At 46.8% G+C, this 21,478-nt stretch overlaps 1 protein-coding gene across 2 annotated transcripts in view; it reads left to right on the plus strand.

Moving 5' to 3' along the window:
• The window catches only part of LOC123754902 (5-hydroxyisourate hydrolase), a 30,949-nt gene extending 10,865 nt beyond the window's left edge, over window positions 1–20,084 (plus strand). Inside the window, exons 4-5 of one of the 2 annotated variants that reach the window (XM_045737233.2) lie at window positions 14,036–14,235; window positions 19,670–20,084. In XM_045737233.2, the coding sequence (XP_045593189.1) occupies window positions 14,036–14,235; window positions 19,670–19,763 (294 nt within the window). In that variant the 3' untranslated portion in view covers window positions 19,764–20,084. The remainder of the gene's footprint in view (window positions 1–14,035; window positions 14,236–19,669) is intronic. The other variant, XM_045737234.2, reaches the window with a different exon arrangement.
• Window positions 20,085–21,478: the final 1,394 nt, after the last annotated feature.

The raw sequence follows: 21,478 nt of genomic DNA on the forward strand, positions 1-21,478 counted from the left end.
TTGTTACCTCAATTCTGGTCCTAGGTCTTTCATTTTGGTATCAATGTATTCACAATGAAATTCCCTACAGGAGTACAGTATATGCATACAATGTCCAAAACCGCTGCGCTCCCCTCCCGAAGCCGCCGCCGCCGATTCAATGCTGTGTCGTTACCGGAAGTCCATCTACTAAATTGGCGACGCAATGCTGCATCGTTACCGAACTAAAGTGTTAAATTAAGGAGTAAACATATATGAGGATTTGAAAAAGTAGAATGATGATTAATGTAACATGAAAATAAGAAAGCATTTTGTGTATGAAATATTTTTATTAGGTTTCAAAATGTAGTACTATAGTATAGATGTTTCTAATAATAAAATGAGTCACTTGCTATTGAGGTACAGTATAAAACATTTTGTTAAACATCTGTTGCAAAATTAAATTATTGTACTTTGAAGGGCATTTATAATTATTGGCATTTGTGCAGAAATGTTGTGATCAGAAAGTACTGATTTATTTACAAAATTCCTTTAGATTTAGTACCTTATTTCTGGGGGGAGCCCCGTCGACTCCCCGGAGCTATCCCAGGCTGATATGCTAATGTCAGACTTTGGCATCAGTCATGTGTATGGAGTTCTTAGGCCTACCGGGGACCACAGCCAGAACCGGGCTCCCTCAGAGAGGCAAGGGGAGCAATGGCCTATAGAAGCCCCCGTGTGGTTGGAAGCATTCTATGTCTGCCATCGACCGGAACAGGCACCCAGAAAGGTAAGTGCCTCAAAACAAACCCCTATTCTGGTTAAAATTTGCTACCAAAAGCCGAACTAGTGGATAGAACTCCCCAACAGAAAACAAGCAAACTAGTGTGACATCACACGCCGCCACGCCGCTGTCTGCGCAGCTCCCCCCTCCCCGGGAGGGGGAAGAGGGAGCCCCAGACCCTCCACGCCGGCTACCCACACCTCAGTTCTTGAGGCTGATGCTATAGGCGATGGTCGTGTGCTCTGGCTCCGGTGTCGCTACTGCACTGTGCTTTGCGTGTGGTGTTGGTTTTGTGGGTGCGAGAGCCAGGAGTTATCTTCAGTACTCGGGCTGCATGCGCCTAGGGCTGCCTTCCCTAGGTGCCCTGTAAGTACTGTCCTTGGGGCCACCTTCCACAGGCTCCTCGGGGTCTGCCTCTGCTGGTCTGTTTTACCTTTCGGTTTTTCGGCTGCCTGTTGGGCTCTTGGGTGTTCTGTTCTCCCTTATTACCGGCAGGTAAGAGGCAGTTTGCACTGGTAGGGGCGCAGGGTGCTGCACAGCTTGCATTCCCGACATAGCGGCCGGCTCTGTTCCTTGGGGTTCGCTGTCCTCTTGCGGGGTTTTGTTTTTCTTTTTGTTTTTGCCTGGTGGGGGGTTCTGTCATTTTATTCAGTTTGTTTTTGCCCTTCCACTGTTCTCCTCGGTGGCACCCCCTGCTAGGTCCCCGTGAGTGTACACGTCCCTGGGGTTCAGCTATAGAAGTTCGCTTGGTAGTTTTGGGCGTTGGTTTGCAGCACCCTGCCTGGGACTACCTGAGCGCGAGTCCTCTTAAAGTAAACGCTCAGGACCCTGGGAATCCTCTAAGGGGTGCGTGGGTTCGATGGATGTGACCCTGGAGTCCCCACTCGCTGTGTGCGAGTTTGAGGGTTGCTCGGTCCCCTTGTCTCAGGGTGACCCTCATTGTTTTTGCCTCTGCCACGTTGCCTGTTGGGTCGGTGATACTTTCGACCCTGAGTCCTGTGAGTGTTGCTGCTTGCTTGTGACTCAATTTACCCAATCCTCTGATGATTCTCTTCAGGGTACAGGCGGCGTGTGCGTTGCAGTCTAGGTTTCGTCTGTTGCAACGCGCTCGGTTGGTTGCTCACCCGGATGCCCCGGGGCTGCCCCGCTTTACTTTTCGAGACCCGGATTTGGGGGTGGGGGTCACTTCGATCCTGGTTCAGTCCGCACCTCCTCGTCCATCCCCTTCTGTTCGTTCTGGTCCCCCCCCCCTGCTTCCGGCTCCGAAGCGTCTGAGGGTTTTGGGGTCGGAGCAGGGGTTACTTGATCTTGAGACTCGGGCAGCTTCAGGGAAGTGCCCCTTACTGGGGGGCGGCAGAGGCATTCGAGTCTTGTCTCCCGGCCGAAGTTTCTGGGTCTAACCAGTGGGCCCCCCTTCCTCCAGCTTTTCCGGCTGCTCAGTCCTTGTCGTGTGGGGTCGGGGCTTGGGAAGAGGACTCGGCCTCGGGTCCTGTGGTGAAGGACCTCGAGGCTGGGGAGGGGCTGACTTGGGGGCCTTGGGCCCCGCTGGACCCCGCCTGGGTTTTTCTTCCCTCTGAGTGGGGCTTATTGTTACAAGGAGTGGGGTTTTCTTTTCCCCCCTCTGCGTACGAGTTGGATTTGGTGTCGGCCCCTCCCCGGGTTCGGTTCCGTGTTCCCCCGGGTACGTCGGTTCCGTCCTTCGGGAGGTTTTCGGCTTATCGCATCCAACCTAGTGTGGTGCGAGCGGCCTTTGCAGCTTACCTCCTGCGTGACCCGGATTATGCCTCGGAAATGGATCCGTCCGAATTCAGGTTTGGGACTTCGTTCCCTTTCTGGCTCCGTTACGAGGTTCCAGAGTCTTCCTGGTTAGTAGACTGCCCCTTGTTTGTTCTGGATTCCTGGCATTCCTTCTGTCGTTCCCGCACGCTGGAGTGGCGGGAAGCTTCCACGGTGCTTCAGGTTTTCCTGGGGGGCGAGCTTGAGTACCTGAATGAGTGCTTGTTTGCCCCTGCCCTTCCCCGCGATGTGGGCATTATTCAGCTTCATGTGCAGGTTCCCACCCTTTTGGCGGCGCTCGTTGCGGAGGACTTGCGCGCCCGGGGCCTTTTGGCTTCGGCCTTGTGGTTCTTTTTCCTCCTGGAGCTGTCCTCGGATTGGGTCGTGGAGGATGTGAGGTCGCTTGGGTTCGTCCCGGGGTCCGGCACCTTGTCCTCGGCTGCGCGTTCGTCGGCTGCCTTGTTGAAGCTGTTCACGCCGATTTTACGGGATGCGGTTTCCCTGTTTTATGCTTCCCGTCTCGCGTGTCGGCAGATGGTGCTGGGTTCCTCCATGGAATTTGCTTGGGCTCTGGCTCTTAGACGTTCTTCACCTTTTTGTCCTCTTCTGTTTGAGGAGTCGGCCGTGGTGCAGTTTATTCAGGCTGTGTCGGTAGCTTGTAGTCCGATGTCGGACTTGTTGGTTTTCTGGGGGTCCCGGGGTGGGTCTTCCCGGAAGGATCGTGCCAGGGCTCAGGGTTCCTCTCGTCGTGGTAGGCCTCTGGTGTCAGGTTCGGGTTTGGATCCTCCTGCGGACCCTCCCTCATCTGGTCGGCGCGGTGTTCGCTCTGTGTGGGATTCTGGGTCTCATAAGGGTCGCCGGCCCTTTCGCGGTTTGCCCCATTGACGGGGCGAAGGGGGGGCGGCTTGCACTGTTCGCCCGCGCCTGGTCCCACGATTCATGGGCCTTTCGGGTCGTGTCTCGTGGCCTGTGGTGGCCCCTTCCCCCTTCGGGGGGTCGGGGCTGGCAGAGCAGGTTTCTTCCCCTGCGGTCTGTCAAGTCGTCTTGGAGTGGGTACGCTTGGGCGTCGTTGAAACGACGTCGTCCTTCAGATGGGTTTCCCGTCTGTTTCCGGTTTCGAAACGGGACTGCGCGGACCTGCGGTTCATTCTGGACTTGTCCCGTCTGAACCCCTGGGTTCATTGCCCCTCCTTTCGGATGACTACGCTGTCTCAGGTTCGGCTCCTCTTGGAGCCGGGTGCTTGGATGGTGTCCATGGACCTCCGGAACGCTTATTGGCATGTCCCGATTTATCCACGGTTCAGGGACTGGCTCGGTTTTGTTGTGGGGCGTCTGAGTTACCGCTTTCGTTGTCTCCCATTCGGGTTGAACCTGGCACCTCGCGTGTTCACGCGCCTTACACTGGTTGTGGTGGCTCGTTTGCGTCTCCTAGGTGTTCAGGTGTTGGCCTACCTCGACGACTGGCTGGTTTCAGCTCCCAGCCGGTCAGCTTGCTTGCTAGCCAGGGATTTGGTTCTTTCCCAGCTCGCCGGGTTCGGGTTCTTGGTGAACTGGAGGAAGTCCCATCTGGTTCCCTCTCAGGTTCGGACTTGGCTGGGTCTCGTTTGGGACTCTCGAACCGCCTCCTTTTCTCTCCCTCCGGAGTCTCTCCTGCGGCTGCGGTCCCGCCTTCGTCTGTTTCTGGAGGGCCCTCGGGTCACCCGGCGGATGCTCGAGGAGCTGTGCGGGAGCCTGAATTTCGCGATGGTGGTCTACCCGCCGGGTCAGGTTTGGCTTCGTCGGCTGTTCTGGTTCCTTCGGGGTCCCCCCTTCCGCCTCTCTCGCGTTCGTAGAGTTCAATCCCCGGGGGCCTTGCGTCGGTTGCTGCGTCACTTGCTTTCTCTTCGGGTTTTTCGGGGTTCAGTGCCTTGGCGCCTACCCGAGCCCTCGCTCGATGTGTACACGGATGCGTCATCTCTCGACTGGGGTTTTGTGACCAGTGCTCACCAGGCCGGCCAGGGGCGTTGGGATCCGTCCTTCCGTCGAGCTCACAGCACGGTGTGGGAGTTCGCGGCAGTGTGGTTTGCTCTGGGGAGGATTCGGGTGGCCCGCGGATCGACGATTCGGCTCCATTCGGACTGCTCTCCGGTGGTTCATTGCCTGAACCGCGGGGGTTCGATGCGGTCCTTGTCTCTTTGGGGTTGGTAGCTTCGGGTGACTCGTCTGCTGATTTCTCGGGGTTTGGCTCTCCTGGCGGTTCACGTACGGGGCGTGTCCAACGTCTTGGCCGACGCCCTGTCTCGCTTCGTTCCCCTCTCCATGAAGTGGACAGTCGACGACAAGTCCTTCCATTGACTTTGCCAGACGTTCGGGTGCCCCAAGGTGGAGCTCTTCGCGTCGGCGTGGTCGCGGTGTCTTTCCGTTTATGCGGTGCCCTTCCCCAATTGCGAGGCCGTCGGAGTCGACGCCTTTCGGCTAGACTGGTCGAGGTGGGGGTTTCTGTACCTCTTTCCCCCAGTTCGGCTGTTGCTCCAGGTCCTGACTCACTTAGAGACTTACCAGGGGAGAGTTGTCCTTCTGGCCCCTTGGTGGCCGGCCCAGCCTTGGTTTCAGGCGCTGGTTGCTCGGTGTCCGAACCCGAGGGTTTTCCCGCGGCTCCGCCTCTTTCAGCAGATCGGGCCGGTACGTCACGTGGCTGGTTCGATCTTCTCCTCGAGTCTTCGCGTATGGCTTTTTTGACTCGAGTCTATCATCATCTCTATGGTGATCAGGTGGCCTCCTTGTTGGTGTCCCTCCTGAGGGCTTCTTCTAGGTTGCAGTATGAAGTTTCCTGGCGGTCCTTCTGTTTCTTTTTGCGTTTTCGTCGTGTTAGTTCCTTGTCTGTTCGGGTGGTCTTGGTCCTGAAACAACCATGAGAAGAAGGACGTCATCTTATGCCTAACACTGTCGCCTCGTATCGTGCGGCGCTGGCGGAGCCGCTTCAGCTTGCCTTCGGTATCGATGTTACGTCTGCGCCGTTTCGCAAGCTGTCTCGAGCATTGTTTCACCTCCGGCCTGCTCATGCGCCGCCTGAGCCGCCCTGGTCTTTGGACAGAGTGCTCGCTCTCCTTTCGTCTCCTCGTTTCGTTGTGGCCCCTTCGGTCCAGGATTGTTTTTCCAAGGCACTTTTCTTGTTGGCTCTGGCCTCTGGGGGTCGGGTAGGGGAGCTTCATGCTCTCCTCCGGCACAGGGGTTTCTGCTCTTTTGGTCGTGGTGATTGTTTTGTTCGCTTGCAGCCGTCTCCTTCTTTTCTGGCGAAGAATGAGACTGCTGCGTTCCGGAGGGGTCCATGGGTGGTTGATGCTTGGTTGGTCAGGCCGGGGGTGCATCATGTTTTGTGTCCGGTTGCGGCGCTTCGCTGTTATTTGCGCGCCACAGCTTCTGTGTCCGGGGACGTGCTGTGGGTTGATCCGGTTTCCCTTCTTCCCTGTTCGCGGGTTCGGGTCTCCCAGGTCGTCCGCAGGGTTATTAAGTCCAGCCAGCCTGCGGTCTATCCCCATGCCCATGACGTTCGTAAGTTCGCGGCTCTTGCTGCCGTCTTTGGGAATATGTCTTGGTCTGATATTCGGGCGCGGGGATTTTGGCGGTCGAACAGGGTCCTGGCTGCTCGTTACCTTGTGAATGTCCCTGGGCCCCGTCGGGCCTCTGTTTCTTTGGGTCGGCGGTTGCAGCCAGTTGTCTCGGCTTCGAGTTGAGGAGTGAGCGATGACCGCCTCCCGGGTAAGTCCCTCTTTTTCCGTCTGTGGGTAGTCAGCTCTGGGGAGCCGACGGGGCTCCCCCCAGAAAACCAGCGTTGAATGTAATGAAACGCCATTTTCTGGGTGAGTCCCGGAGGCTCCCCGGCATCCCTCCTTCCCTCCCTCCCTCCCTCCCTCCCTCCCTCCCTCCCTCCGGTCGGCGTTTTTTTGCGTTTTTGATATCCAGCCTAAAGAACTGAGGTGTGGGTAGCCAGCGTGGAGGGTCTGGGGCTCCCCCTTTCCCCTCCCGGGGAGGGGGGAGCTGTGCAGACAGCGGCGCGGCGGCGTGTGACGTCACATTAGTTTGCTTGTTTTCTGTTGGAGAGTTCTATCCACTAGTTCGGCTTTTGGTAGCAAATTTTAACCAGAATAGGGGTTTGTTTTGAGGCACTTACCTTTCTGGATGCCTGTTCCGGTCGATGGCAGACAAAGAATGCTTCCAACCACACGGGGGCTTCTATAGGCCATTGCTCCCCTTGCCTCTCTGAGGGGGCCCAGTTCTGGCCGTGGTCCCTGGTAGGCTTAAAAACTCCATACACATGACTGATGCCAAAGTCTGACATTAGCATATCAGCCTGGGATGGCTCCGGGAAGCCTCCAGGACTCACCCAGAAAATGGAGTTTCATTACATTCAATGCTGGTTTTTTATTTGAGAATTCCTCTTCTTGAGAGATTAACCCCCAAGAATGTTTTCCTCAAGCAATATTACACTTTATTTCGGTTTCCATTTATCTAATGGAGATGCATTAGTAGAGCTAACTTCCCATTTCCACCTGGCCCTAGGATAGAGCCGGCTCTCTTATCATTATCTTGAGTGGCTCTTGGTCATCTTGCCTTGCTTTTGCTGTGTTTGAAATTGTTAAACCGCTTCATTCCACTGCTCGCCACTAGCTTAGGGATCAGTATGTGAACTTCCCTTGACTTCAGGGATCTCCTCCTTTAGAGTACAGCATATCTGCTGGTATTTTGGGGGTTAGGTCCCCTGGCAGCCTTTTTCTTGGTCACTCAAGCTATTTGTCAATGCGTCCCAGTGTGGGCTATCGTTGTCTCCAGCCATCATCACCTGGGACAGGAGTTTTGAACTCTTATTTTGGTAAGGTCTCTCATCAATATCTGGGAGGTAAAGGAAACATGAAAATATGAAAGTATTTTGTGTATGAAATATTTTTATTAGGTTTCAGAATGTAGTACTATAGTATGGATGTTTCTAATAATAAAATGAATCACTTTCTATTGAGGTATGCATTATTGGATGTGTATTTTTCTAACAAGGTACTTGGCATTCTATTTGTGCTCAGATTGTGTTCTGGTTGTGCATTTTCTCAATTGGGGAAGGTGGAGGCTTATTCTGTTAATTTTCTTTGTGGTATTAGACTCTTCTTGGGTTTACAGTGGTTCACAATTGTTGTGTGTGGATTGTGTTTGTGGATTGTCTCAATATTTTTTGCCTGATTAGAAAAGAACGAGAGGTGGAGAAAGCCTAAGCCATATGGCGAAGTACATTTATTTTCATCCATGTGGAATCACAAGCTCCCTCATAACTGGAACCAGTGGGAGACTGTTTCCACCAGTCTGGTTGCTGATGCTAGTTATGTTAAAAAGTTGGAGTGTTTTGTGGGCTGCATAATAATGATCACTCCTCTTTGGCTAGTTTGACCCTGGTATCAGACTGTGCTCTTCCTGTGCCTTAAACTGTCTTTACTGGGGGAAATCCCCTTGTGGCTTCCAAAAGCTACAGTGCTGATGCAATGCAAAATTATTAGGTGCCATCAGTCGCGGAGTTCTTTTAAGTCTACCGGGGACCACAAGCCACAATTTGGCCCCTATTAAGAGGTGAAGAGACCAGTGGCACTGTGATAAAATTGTCAGTGAATTTAAATCATATCTGCCACCACCAGGAAAGCACCTACAAAGTCAGCAAAACAAAACAGACCACTAACGGTCTGTTTTGTTTTGCTGAGCAGAGATTATGCAACCTAAAACCAAGGCACACCAAGGTCGTCTTTCTTAGCCTCTGATGAGCTGGTTTGTCTTACTTATACCCGTTCACGTGTTAAAAAAACAAAAAAAAAAACAGGAAGACCTGTTTCCAAATCTGGGTTCTGGCATAGTGATCCCAGTGCCTGGAATTTTTGAAGGGCCATTTCCTGCAGACCCTGGAAAGGCCGGCCAACCATGGCGACGGATGGTGGTGCGCTCAGCATCTCTCCCATTGACATTCCCGATCCCTTTGAGGATTTTCAGGATTCATTGTTACTTGGCACGCCTTCCGATCACGTCATTCTCCCGGTTTTGGAGGGGGATCCTGAGAGTGTTTTCCTGGACAGTAAACATCATTGTAAGGCTAATAGATTGAAGGAGGAACGTCGCCAACGTCCTGAGGTAACCTGTGACCCTCCATGGCCTCCATTTCCACGCCCTCCACTCATTCGAGGTAGGACGAGTTCTCCTGGCCTACAAACTTTCATCATTGTCTTCGATGCCGATACGCCCATTGATTGGAGTGTTTTTGGAAATAGCAGGGTACAAAGTTTCCTTTTATCATGCCATTCCCTAGTTCTTTTAGATCAAAGTGCACGATATCATACCAAATAAACACATGAACTTGATTGCGGTGGACCACAATCACTCTGAGGATCTGGAGCTTTTGGACGTTATTGACATCTATGGTTACAAAGTACATTGTTACAAACCTTTGGGTCACTGTTCGGTACGATATGTGGTCCATCATGTTGTTGACATTAGTTGCAGACGACATCAAGGCGCAACTGCAGGATGCTGACATTTTGATCTTCGGTGTCGGGAAGTTTCTGTAATTACCTAAATGTAGTTACAGGATGAGAGCTACGCTCGTGGTGTCTCGTCTTCCCAGCACTCTTTGTCATATAACGCTTTGAAACTACTGACGGTCTTGGCCTCCACCACCTTCTCCCCTAACTTGTTTCAACCATCTACCACTCTGTTTGCGAAAGTGAATTTTCTTATATTTCTTCGGCATCTGTGTTTAGCTAGTTTATATCTATGACCTCTTGTTCTTAACGTTCCAGGTCTCAAGAAATCTTCCCTATCGATTTTATCAATTCCTGTTACTATTTTGTATGTAGTGATCATATCACCTCTTTTTCTTCTGTCTTCTAGTTGTGGCATATTTAATGGCTCTAACCTCTCCTCGTAGCTCTTGCCCTTCAGTTCTGGGAGCCACTTAGTAGCATGTCTTTGCACCTTTTCCAGTTTGTTGATGTGCTTCTTAAGATATGGGCACCACACAACTGCTGCATATTCTAGCTTTGGCCTAACAAAAGTCGTGAACAATTTCTTTAGTATATCGCCATCCATGTATTTAAAAGCAATTCTGAAGTTAGAAAGCGTGGCATAGGCTCCTCGCACAATATTTTTTATGTGGTCCTCGGGTGATAGTTTTCTATCTAGAACCACCCCTAGATCTCTTTCTTTATCAGAATTCTTTAAAGATTTCTCACATAATATATAGGTTGTGTAGGGTCTATGTTCTCCTATTCCACATTCCATAACATGGCATTTATTAACATTAAATTCCATTTGCCAAGTGGCACTCCATGTACTTATTTTGTCCAAGTCTTCTTGAAGGGCATGACAATCATCTAAGTTTCTTATCCTTCCTATTATCTTAGCATCATCAGCAAACATGTTCATATAATTCTGTATACCAACTGGTAGATCATTTATGTAGACAATAAACATCACTGGTGCAAGAACTGAACCCTGTGGTACTCCACTTGTGACATTTCTCCAGTCCGATACATTGCCTCTGATCACAGCCCTCATTTTCTATCAGTCAGAAAATTTTTCATCCATGTTAGAAGTGTACCTGTCACTCCTCCAATATTTTCCAGTTTCCAGAACAACCTCTTATGTGGAACTCTGTCGAAAGCCTTTCTTAGGTCCAGATAGATGCAGTCAACCCAACCATTTCTTTCCTGTAATATCTCTGTTTCTCGATCATAGAAACTGAGTAAATTCGATACACAGGATCTTCCAGATCGAAAACCATACTGTCTGTCTGATATTATATCATTTCTCTCCAGGTGTTCTACCCATTTAGTTTTAATTATTTTTTCCAATATTTTGACTATTACACTTGTCAATGATACCGGTCTATAATTAAGGGAGTCTTCCCTGCTTCCACTTTTGTAGATTGGAACTATGTTAGCCTTTTTCCACACATCAGCTACAACTCCTGTATACAGGGATGCCTGAAAAATCAGTTGAAGAGGAATGCTGAGCTCAGGTGCACATTCTCTCAGAACCCATGGTGAAACTCCATCTGGACCAACTGCTTTGTTCTTATTTAGCTCCTTGAGCATTTTTTCCACTTCGTCTCTGGACACCTCTATGTGCTCTATATTATTCTCTGGAATTCTTATTGTATCTGGTTCCCTGAAGATTTCATTTTGTACAAACACACTTTGGAACTTTTCGTTTAATGTTTCACACATTTCCTTTTCATTTTCCGTGAATCTATTTCCCATTTTCAACCTCTGAATATTATCCTTTACCTGCAATTTGTTGTTTATGAATTTATAGAACAGACCTGGTTCTGTTTTGCATTTGTCTGCAATCCCTTTTTCAAAATTTCTTTCTGCCTCTCTCCTCACTGCCGTGTAGTTGTTTCTCGCATCTTTGTATCGCTGGTATGTTTGGGGGTTCGGCCTCTTCCTGTATTGATTCCATTTTTGTGTCTTTTGGTCTCTGGCCCTCTCGCACTTTCTGTTGAACCAATCCTGTTTCCTAGTTCTGCTTCTCTGTTTTGGTATAAATTTTTTTGTGCCTTTATCATATATTTCACAAAACCTGACATACATCTCATTCACTTCCTTGCCTAGCAACAAGTCTGTCCAATTATACTCACTAAAAAAATTTCTAAGGTTGCCATAATGTCCTCTCCTAAAGTCAGGTTTTTCATATGCATCGACCGTCATATTTTCTTCCAGATTATAACGCATTGCATACTTTATTCCCAAAAAGACATGGTCACTTTTACCCAAGGGAGGAAGGTACTGAATGTCAAATATTTCTTCCTCCTTCCTGGTAAATATCAAATCTAGCATGGAGGGGACGTCCCCTTCCCTCATCCTCGTAGCTTGTTTAACATGTTGATACAAGAATGTTTCCAGGATGAGATCTACAAATTTACAGGTCCAGAAAAATTCTGTTTTAGCTTCACATGCTTCCCAGTCTATGGATTTCAAGTTGAAGTCGCCGACTATCAACAGTCGTGAACTATCGTTATCCACTCTCGCTATGATCTCTCTCATTATTGTTATAAGACCTTCTTGTTTACTATCTAGCTCCTCCTTTGACCATGTGCTGCTTAACGGTGGACTATATGCATTTATGATCATTAGTTTATCATCCTCATGGCAGATCTCTAGTGCTATTATGTCAACTTCTTGTGGATTGGCAGTCACTATTTTGTTCACCTTTAGGTGTTCTTTCACCAGCACAGCAATGCCACCGCCTTTCCTAATTTTTCTGTCCCGTCTCCAAATTGAGTAGCCCCTTGGGAATATGACCTCATTTAAAATAGCATCTTCAAGTTTTGTCTCCAAGAGTGCAACAATGTCTGGTATCTGCAGCTGTATTATATCACTTAACTCCAGTATCTTTGATCTTACTCCATTTATGTTGGTGTATGCAATCTTGAGGAACTTGTTCCCCCTCTTCTTATTTTTCACTCCCCCTTTCTCTAATGATTTTGTTGGTTTGCCTTTATGTACCACTTTACTGGCCTGCCTACCCCCTATCACTTTGTAGAAAAAAGAATTGATTTCTTCTTCATTCCTGCTCTCATTTAAAAGTTTTGCCTCAGCGAGGTTCAGTTTCAGCTTCTCTCTATCTTCTTTTGAAAGATCTCGTCTTAACGACCACACTTTCCCATCCTCATCACTTTGTAATTTTCTAGCATTCCTTAATACTTTTTCCATTTGTTTGGTACCATTTAGGGTGGTCCTCAAAGGTCGATCTTTCCCTTTTACATATCTGCCTATTCTCCTGTAGTCACAGACATTCTCTATGGTTGTAAGACCTTCCACGAGGCCAACAATTTTATCTACTACTTTTTCTTCTTCTACAGCTCTTTCTGACCTAGATGTTATCTCCTTTTCCTTGCAGCCAAAAATGATCAGGGACTTACTCTGATCAACTATGTTTTGCACCAACTTCGGGTTAGATGCCAATTCTTTCCTCACTTCTAGCCTAATGTTTGTTTTATCTTGGTTGCTGCAGTGTTTGACTTCCTTTACTGCTTCTTCTATTTTTTCCTTCTCCTTGGCCACTTGTGCATAAGTGAGTTGCATATCTTTCTTGCACTGTTCTATTCCCTGTGTAACTTCCTCCATCTGTGCTGACAAAAGCTGTTTCTCCTGTTGAAATTTCTTACCTAACCTATTGTAGTTATTTATGTTTAAATTTACTTTAACTTCTTCCAAAGCTATTTTTAAGAGTCTATTTTCTTCTTCCATGGCTTTGCAATTAGTTTCCAATTGAATCTTATCCTTGTGCAAGTCTTTCACTACACCCTCAAGACATACAACTTTGCTATTTAAATGGTCATTACTTTCTTTCAATTTACTAATTATTTCTACATGAGAGGTCACAATAGTATCTAATTTTACCACCTTGTTGTATAGACTGGTTATCTCAATGCTTTCTTCACTGAATCCAGCAAAATCAAGCTCTGTTTTGTATTTCCTCTTGCAGGCGGCCATCTTGAATGTTGTTCTCTGCACTGTAAACACTAGGGGTAACTTTTTCTCATCCACTATTTCACTTCCCTTGGCACATTCCTGTTATCTCACCTATTTTTCAAAAGCAATATACCTTTATGTTCTCTGGGACACCACTCACTATCATCATCCTGTACTACAATACTTAGGATTATTGAAATATGCTGGAGCTCCTCTTGTCTGCCTCTTGGGAAAGAACTTGGGATAGGTGACCTGTGACTAATGGTGTGTAGGTAGGACCACTGTGTAGGACTAATGGTGAACTGTGTGATTCCAGTACTGCCCTCCTTACTTTTCTTGACTCCTTTTTCCCTGATTGGGTTTGGATTAATGGCTTCCTCCATAAATTGGATGTATACATCCCCCCGTCCCATTCAGTGCTTTTGTTGTAAAGGTTTTCACTATACCTCACAAGGCTGCACCAATGACGTCAAATGTGGCAAATGCTCTGGTTCCCATTATACTCGTGACTGTGTGTCCGATATGCTCTGCTGCCCCAACTGTGGTGGTGATCATGCCATCACGTTCAAGCAATGTCCTTCCTATGTAGCGGCACTTACTAAGACTCTCCCCACCGTCACCCTGCCTTCCAGGGTGACGGTGCTTTGCTTCGTCCTGCCTGGTTCCTCATCACCCTCTGCCTCCCACTCTGCCGCCACCTTTGCCTGTGCCTGACCTGTCTGTTAATTATGTTCCTCTCACCCCTGAGACCTCTTCTCTCCCACACATCGTACAACTGAGTCCCGATCTTGTTGACATTATTGTCACTTGCATTGTGGAGGCCCTCGAGAAGGCGCTGGTCCGACTCCTCACTAAATTCTTTCCATTGTCCATCCTCCCCGTTCCTGAGGCTGACCAGATGCATCCCTCCTCCACTTATCCTATGGTTGACGTCCATCCTACCACAGCTGCCTCTGTTATCTCCAATGTGTTTGAAATGATGCTGGACAACGCCTTTCAGTACTTATTGGAGCGCCTTCCCCATGTCTTTCCCCAGGTTGCCTTGCCACAAATTTCTACCCCCGGAATTAAGAGGAAGCAATCCTCCATCGTCCCGACTTCCAAGCATCCTGCTACCTTGCCTGATGAGCCCCATAAACCACACTCTCCCATGACTTGTCCTCGTGCCTCTCCTAGGTCTTCCTCCCGTTGTTCTGCTGGGGCTTCTACGAAGACCGAGGCATTTGCATCCCAATCGTAAGGCTCCGGATTCCATCTACGTACCTTGCCCTGTCCTAACCTCACCTGTCCCGGATTCCGTGTACGTACCTTGCCCTGTCCTAACCTCACCTGTCCCGTCCTGACTTCCTCTGACCTTCTACACATTGACCCCTTGCACCTTTGCTCGCACCTCCCTTACTTTCTCATGTCTGCTTCGCACCTGCCTCCTACACATCCTTCGCCTCCCATCCTCCATCTCTTGCCTACATCCCTCGCTTTCATTAATGTGGTGATGCTTTGCGTTCGTCTTCTGTTCTCCTCATTATTCCCATTCTGCATCCCTTTCCTCTTGTTTGTTTCTTTTGCCTTTATCTTCACCCACATGGACGGTGTTGTTATCTTCCCAGCTCTGTCACATCGTGACCGTTTATGTGCTGCTGTGCATTGTAGCATCTGCATCTTTCTACATCACCACTCGTGCAGTCATCCGGAGGATACACCTTCATGCAAACTGCACTTATTGTGAAGAAGAAGAAAAAGACCCTGGAGAGCACATGGGTGCTAGGTGGTCCATTGGATATGTCAGCTGAACCTGCACTTGCCTTGAGCGAGTTCAAGAGTTATGCATCGTCTGTGCCACATGGCGATGCTCATACCTTTCTACCGCTGCCTTTCTGCCTGCTGGGTCAGTGACATCTAAAACCTTGAATCATGTGGAACTCGTTCTCTACATTTTGCTCGTTTAACAAACCCGATGATGATCTGGGTTTTCAGGCAGGCATCTTTATGCTTGGGATTTTCTGTTTTATGTCAGTCTGTGTTGTGTGCACGGTTTGATGTCCCGTTGGTGTTTAGTGTTTTGGAATTGTAAGTGTTGGTTAATAAAATTGTGGTTATATCCATACTTCCTCCTCCTTTCCCTTCAGGTGTGGTGCGCACTCCCACTTCTTACCCCCCCTTGTTTCTGGCCCTGATGCATCTGAGGGTTTTGGGTCAGGGGCTCGGTTTATCTCAGGATGTGGCTTGATCAGCTGTAGGGATTTGCTCCTTCACCTTGGGCTTAGAGGTAGTTGACCCTGATTATCCTGTTGAGTCTTTCTTTTTAGCCAACCCTAACCTTTTAAGCTTTTCCCTTGGAATCCTCTTCTCTATGCTGGGCATTAGGCATGGATCATGGCTCTGCCCTGGGGCCCCTTAGTTGTGATTACCAGAGCTTGGGGGAAATCAGCCATGAGTAATTGGGTCCCATTTAATCCTTCATGGATGCATCTTCCTTCTGTGGAGGGTCTTCTGTGCAGCATATGGGGAATTCATTTTCCCACCTCCTGTATGGGTTATGTTTGTGGGTCTCCCTATGGTTTGTTTCTGGGTGCCCTTCAGTTTCTCGGTTTCATATTTTCGGAGGTTTCTGGCATCCCGCCTTTCCTGGTAGAGGCTCGGGAGGTTCTCTGTGCAACCTGTGCAAATCCTGTGAAACCCGGATTTTTCCTCAGTCATGGTTGAACGCGTTATGAGGTTCCATAGTCATCCTGGCTGGTAGATACCCCTTTATTTTTTATTTTCTATAGAAAAAAAAGATAAATCAAATGAAATAGCTGGAGCTGCATTTGGCCTTACTCTCGGTAGTCATTGGGGCTCTCAGTGGTGCTCATCTTGCTGGGATTTTTGTCTCCACTGTGATGCTATCAGTGGCTCTTGTTTTATGCCCCTGTCCTTCGGGAGGCAGTGGTTGCAATTTTGCCTCCTAGCTCCCATGTCAGCAGGCTGTGCTGAAATCTTAGTTTCGGTGTGAACCCTTGCTCTTCTTTCCGCCTCTTCTTTTTCTCCGTTTTGGTTTCAGGAGAAGGTTATGGTACGAGGTCTTCCTCATGTTTGTGGCGGTTAGATAGGGCTAAGGGCATCACCTGTTTTGGTTGGGGTGGGCCAGTTTTGGAGCCAGTGGCTAGGCTTCTGTTGCTTCCTTAGACCAGTTCTTCATCTGGTCTGCGCTATGCTCCTCTTCAGATTTCCGGATTGGAGGGATTAGCGTTAGCCAGCTCTTTTTATGATTCACCACTTGGCAGGGCGATAGGGGGGGGGGGTGTCTTGTGGGGTTTTCCATTGCCTGGTTCCACAGTTTGTGGGCTTTTTGGGTCACTTCATGCAACTATCAATGGGGTTGGTTGGTCCCCTCTCTTTTTTCATAGGGTTTTATCAACTGGGTTATCAACTCTTATCGTCTTTGTCAGGTTATCTTGAATTGGGTGTTCAAGAGTGGTCGTTCCAGCCAGTTTTCTTCGGTTGGCTCTACCTTTTCCGGTCCTGCTTCGGATTCTCCAGGTGTCCAGTTCTTCCTCGCTCAGTCTGGGTTGAACTGGTGCCTTCCTTGTCCCTCCTCTCGGATGACCCAGTTGTTTCTGGTCTGTCTCATCTTCAAGTCAAACGTTTGTTGCTTCTCTGGACCTCCTGGATGCATTTTGGTGCACTTTTTATGTCTGGGGTTCAGGAATTGGTTAGCTTTGTCATAGAGGTTCTTGAGGTTATCTTGAGAGATTTCGGGGCTTTTTAGTGTCCCCGCGGCCCGGTCCTCGACCAGGCCTTCACCCCCAGGAAGCAGCCTGTGACAGCTGACTAACACCCAGGTACCTATTTTACTGCTAGGTAACAGGGGCATAGGGTGAAAGAAACTCTGCCCATTGTTTCTCGCCGGCCCCCGGGATCGAACCCGGGACCACAGGATCACAAGTCCAGCGTGCTGTCCGCTCGGCCGACCGGCTCCCCCATGGAATGACAGGTTCCTGTTTTCAAGTCCTCCTGTGTAGCCTCACCTCACATTGTTCGCATTTGGTTCAGGTCTTCATGGCCCATCCTTGTTTTCTTGGTGTTTGGATCCTGCCCAACCTTGGAGCCGGTCGGCCGAGCGGACGGCACGCTGGACTTGTGATCCTGTGGTCCTGGGTTCAATCCCGGGCGCCGGCGAGAAACAGTGGGCAGAGTTTCTTTCACCCTATGCCCCTGATACCTAGCAGTAAAATAGGTACCTGGGTGTTAGTCAGCCGTCACGGGCTGCTTCCTGGGGGTGGAGGCCTGGTCGAGGACCGGGCCGCGGGGACACTAAAAAGCCCCGAAATCATCTCAAGATAACCTCAAGATAACCTCAATGACCGTGTGTTCATGTGTCTGCTGGCCATGGTTTCTGTTTCTTCATGGGGTTCCTGGTGGACTGGGGAAAGTTCCATTGGTTCAGGCCCAGTTTTGGACTTGACTAGGTCTCGTTTGGGGCTCATGGTCAGCTTTGCCAACCCGTTCTCGCAAATTTAATAAGTCAATATTGACTTATTAAATATGTGCATAGGTGACATACTTAACATAATAGATACTCTTAAAAAGATTCATAGAAAACACCGACCTTACCTAACCTACTTAGTATGTTAAGATAAGCATCTTATTGCTTCGTAATTACAATTATTACCTAACCTATCATAGGTATAGGTTAAGTAATAATTGTAATTACGAAGCAATAAGATGCTTATCTTAAGATACTAACAAGGTTAGGTAAGGTCGGTGTTTTCTATGAATCTTTTTAAGGGTATCTATTATGTTAAGTATGTCACCTATGCACATATTTAATAAGTCAATATTGACTTATTAAATTTGCGAGAACGGGTTGGCTTTGCTGGCCCTGCCTCCAAGAGCTTTCCCTGATTGCAGCCCTGTCTTCTTTTGGTCTTGAGCAGTTGCCAGGTAACTCGGTGGTTGCATGAGCAGCTGTGCAGAAGCCTCAACTTTGTCTTCCTTGTGCTTCCTTCGAACAGGTTTTGACTTCGGAGGCTATTTTGCAATTGTGACTGCTGGGCACAGACTCCAGTAGCTCTTCTCTGGCTGTTGTGTCGCCGGTTTAGTCGTCTGGGATTCTTGGAGTTTGATTCCCTGGTGAATCCTCCGCCTTTGCTTGATGTCTTCCTGGTTGCCTCCGGTCTTCGTTGACTCTTCGTATCTAGTGTTCACTAGACCAGTCAGGGGCCATGGTATTTTCGTCTTCATTGGGCTCACAGTATTCGGCGGAAGAGTGTGGCTGTGTGGTTTGCACTGCAGAGGGTTTGGTTTTCCTCCAGGCTCCGTAGTCCAGCTCCATTTAAACTGTCTCCCCCTGGTTCATTGTCTCAACTGGGGGAGAGGGGTAAAGGCGGGGGGGCTTGAGACAATGTACTGTGTTCATCGGTACACAGTACACTTGAGAGTGAGGAAAATAAGTTGGTATTTAACAAGAGAACTGCTTCATGTAGTTCAACCCATTCTTGACTCAAGTCCATTACATCCAGCAGTTGACCCCACAGACGTATTCATAAATTTTTACATGCTGTTCATTCAAAACAGAAATTTTCTCAAATATGAATTAATATTATATTAGCATATTGTGCATATATAGGCATAGGTTTGGTTAGGTTAGGTGTTTAGGTTCTGTTGGCGATTATTTGTATTTGTGGTACGTGGGTGAAGCATTTACAGTGTTGTGGTGCGAGCAAAATTCGTCAGTGAAGCACTTGTTCCGGAAGTGTTCGGATGTCAACAGTTGAGTCATGTGTATACCGTTTTTCATTCATAAACGGGGTTTGGCGGGTGCATGGAATCACTTTTGGGTCTTTGAAGGACGGGCTGTGCAGTTTGCTATCTTTGCTCATTTTGGAGGATCATTATCTCATTTTCTATGATTTGTTTACCTTGTTGGTCATATGTTTTGGTTTGCCCACTTATCTGGTAGCCTTTTCTTGGTTAGGGTGATGTAGGGTCCATTATTCCTTGTGCCTCTTTCCAGCAGGGGTACCAGGTTTTTGCTTCTGGTCCCCAATAGGCTTACACTAATACAGGACTGGTGTGGATTGAATTGGGTGAGGCTGTCCAGGTAGCTAACACCAAGCAGCCACCAAGGAGCCACCAAGGAGCCACCAGAAAGAGGCATTTTATTATCTTCAGTATTTTTTTTTATATATATATATAAAGCAAAACCATATTTTACACCTTTAACCTTATCTTTACACACAGTTTTAGTTTACTAGTATGTTTTATGCAAAGTAATTCCTGTATATACAGTTTATGTATATAAATATATTGTTCTTCCATATAAGCTTCAAGTGCATTGGTAAAATCATAGTGTTTGTTTTGCATTCTGTACTGGCAATCTTTGATGTGTACAGGAACTGGAATTATTCATGTATGAGCCGACTCATATTTTATGGATATTTTATTCCAGAAGTTATTGTACACAGATATCTGGGGTTAAGAACATAACAACATAAGAATAGTGGGCTGCAGAAGCCTTATTTACACACACGAGGCAGTATCCTATTGATATCCACCCAAACTCAGTCATATATCTATGTCTAGTTTGTGCATGAAATAATCCAGCACTCACATTTTATAACCAGTACAGTATTTACCCAGATATTTTTTGGATCTTGAGGGCCTCTCTTTTTTTCTATTTTTCATGCAGATTGTGTTTGTTATCGAGAAGCCTGAAGAACATTACCACATCCCTCTTCTCATTAGCCCGTATGGTTACAGTACTTACCGTGGCAGTTAAGTGAGGTGGAGATGAGAATGTTCCTTGTTCAGTTCAAGACTAAATCATAAACACTTGCATTAATTAATCGTGGTTATTCTAATGTTGCACAGTATAATCATTCATGGCACTAATATGTTAAGGAAAGATTCTATAATGCAGCTGTGAGAGTTCTAGTTAACTCTTGCTGTGCACCAAGACATTCCTTATATGCTATTTTTATACAGAATAAAAGTTATAATATATAGTAATGCTAATATTTTAACATTTAGCTATGTTAATAAATTATGAAATTAAGATGCTGTAATAAATTATATATTCATCTGCAATAATTAACTATAAAAATGCAGTTCTTTTATTTTCCTGTTTTTCTCGATAATTCATATTGCTGTATAATTTTCCTAAGTATCTTTATCTTATGGTGACATACAGTATTATTAATGCCTAATGAGGGGCTGATGTACACCTTTTATAATTATTGATTATTTTTGGTGGGTACATTTATAAAGCATTGTTGCCTCTACTCTCTCACTTGTGTGGACTTGTACACTTTTTAGTCTTTCAGTACAGGGTTTCTTGTGTTGAAAAAAGTGGCGAGTGCCTTACTTGTGTGGCAGCTCAATCATCTTATGATATTCCTTGGAAAACCTTTCAAAATTCTTCAAAGAGAGAATATACTGTAGTATTCTCACTACTTTAAGTAGAGGATAATTGTATGTGTAGCTGTGCAAGGAAGTCACTGCTGTGTGAAGGACATTGTGCCTTGGTTTTACAATAGAGAATACAGATTCTCAAGGAAAATAAATAATGAATGAGAAAATTGTACTTTATTAATGATAGCTAGAAAGGCAAATTTTTATCTCTATTCATTCAAATCTAATTTTATCTGTTCAATGAAGAATCCATTTGAATGATAAATGTACATTACAGTTTATAGCAGGCATGTCAAACATGCGGCCCTTTGCAACTACACCTGAGGCCTACACAAAGGACACTGTAATTTGACCATTTAATGGCCAACATTGTAGTTTTTATAATTTAAACTATCTAAACCTTTGATGTTGCCTAGGCAGAAGAAAGCTTGCAGATAGAACTATTAGAAATGCAGTCAGATTCTGCACTCGGAGCAAAGTATCTTGAAGTGGGAATACCTGGTTTCTTTTCATACCTTCCTGAAAATTTCAGTTTAAAAAGTTCAGAAAGTTTGCCACAAGGATTATGGCAATATTCGGTTCTGCCTATGTGTGTAAACAGTTATTTTCCTTCATGAAATAAAAAAAAACGTTTTAGAGAACAAGGCTGACTGATCAACACTTGTCATTTCTGATCAAAGTGGGAACTGCACAGACATTTCAGCCAGACAGCAAAAATTGTCATTAAAAAGAGGTGTCAAGCCTCAGGACAAAACACTAAAACAGATTGACTAGTCGTAAATAAATGTTTATTTTGAACTGTTGTAATTTTTGTACAATGTATTTTGTTACTGTTGTATAGAAGTTTATGTTGCCATTTAAAAAAAAAAATCTTTTGTTAAACTACTTAATTACTTTGCATTTATGAATGTGGCTAGCCGCTAAACCAATTGTGTACACATTGTACGTTTCAAGGTTTAAGTAATACAAGCATTCTACAATAAATTTTATTAAATGACTTCAATAAGTTGTCGTGTATCGCCTTAATGACAACACAAATGTGACCCATATGGCCCTTGGGGACCCTCAGGTTGACATGCCTGGTTTA

This window comes from Procambarus clarkii, chromosome 28 (genome assembly GCF_040958095.1).
Source record: "Procambarus clarkii isolate CNS0578487 chromosome 28, FALCON_Pclarkii_2.0, whole genome shotgun sequence".
Classification (NCBI taxonomy): Eukaryota; Metazoa; Arthropoda; class Malacostraca; order Decapoda; family Cambaridae; genus Procambarus; species Procambarus clarkii.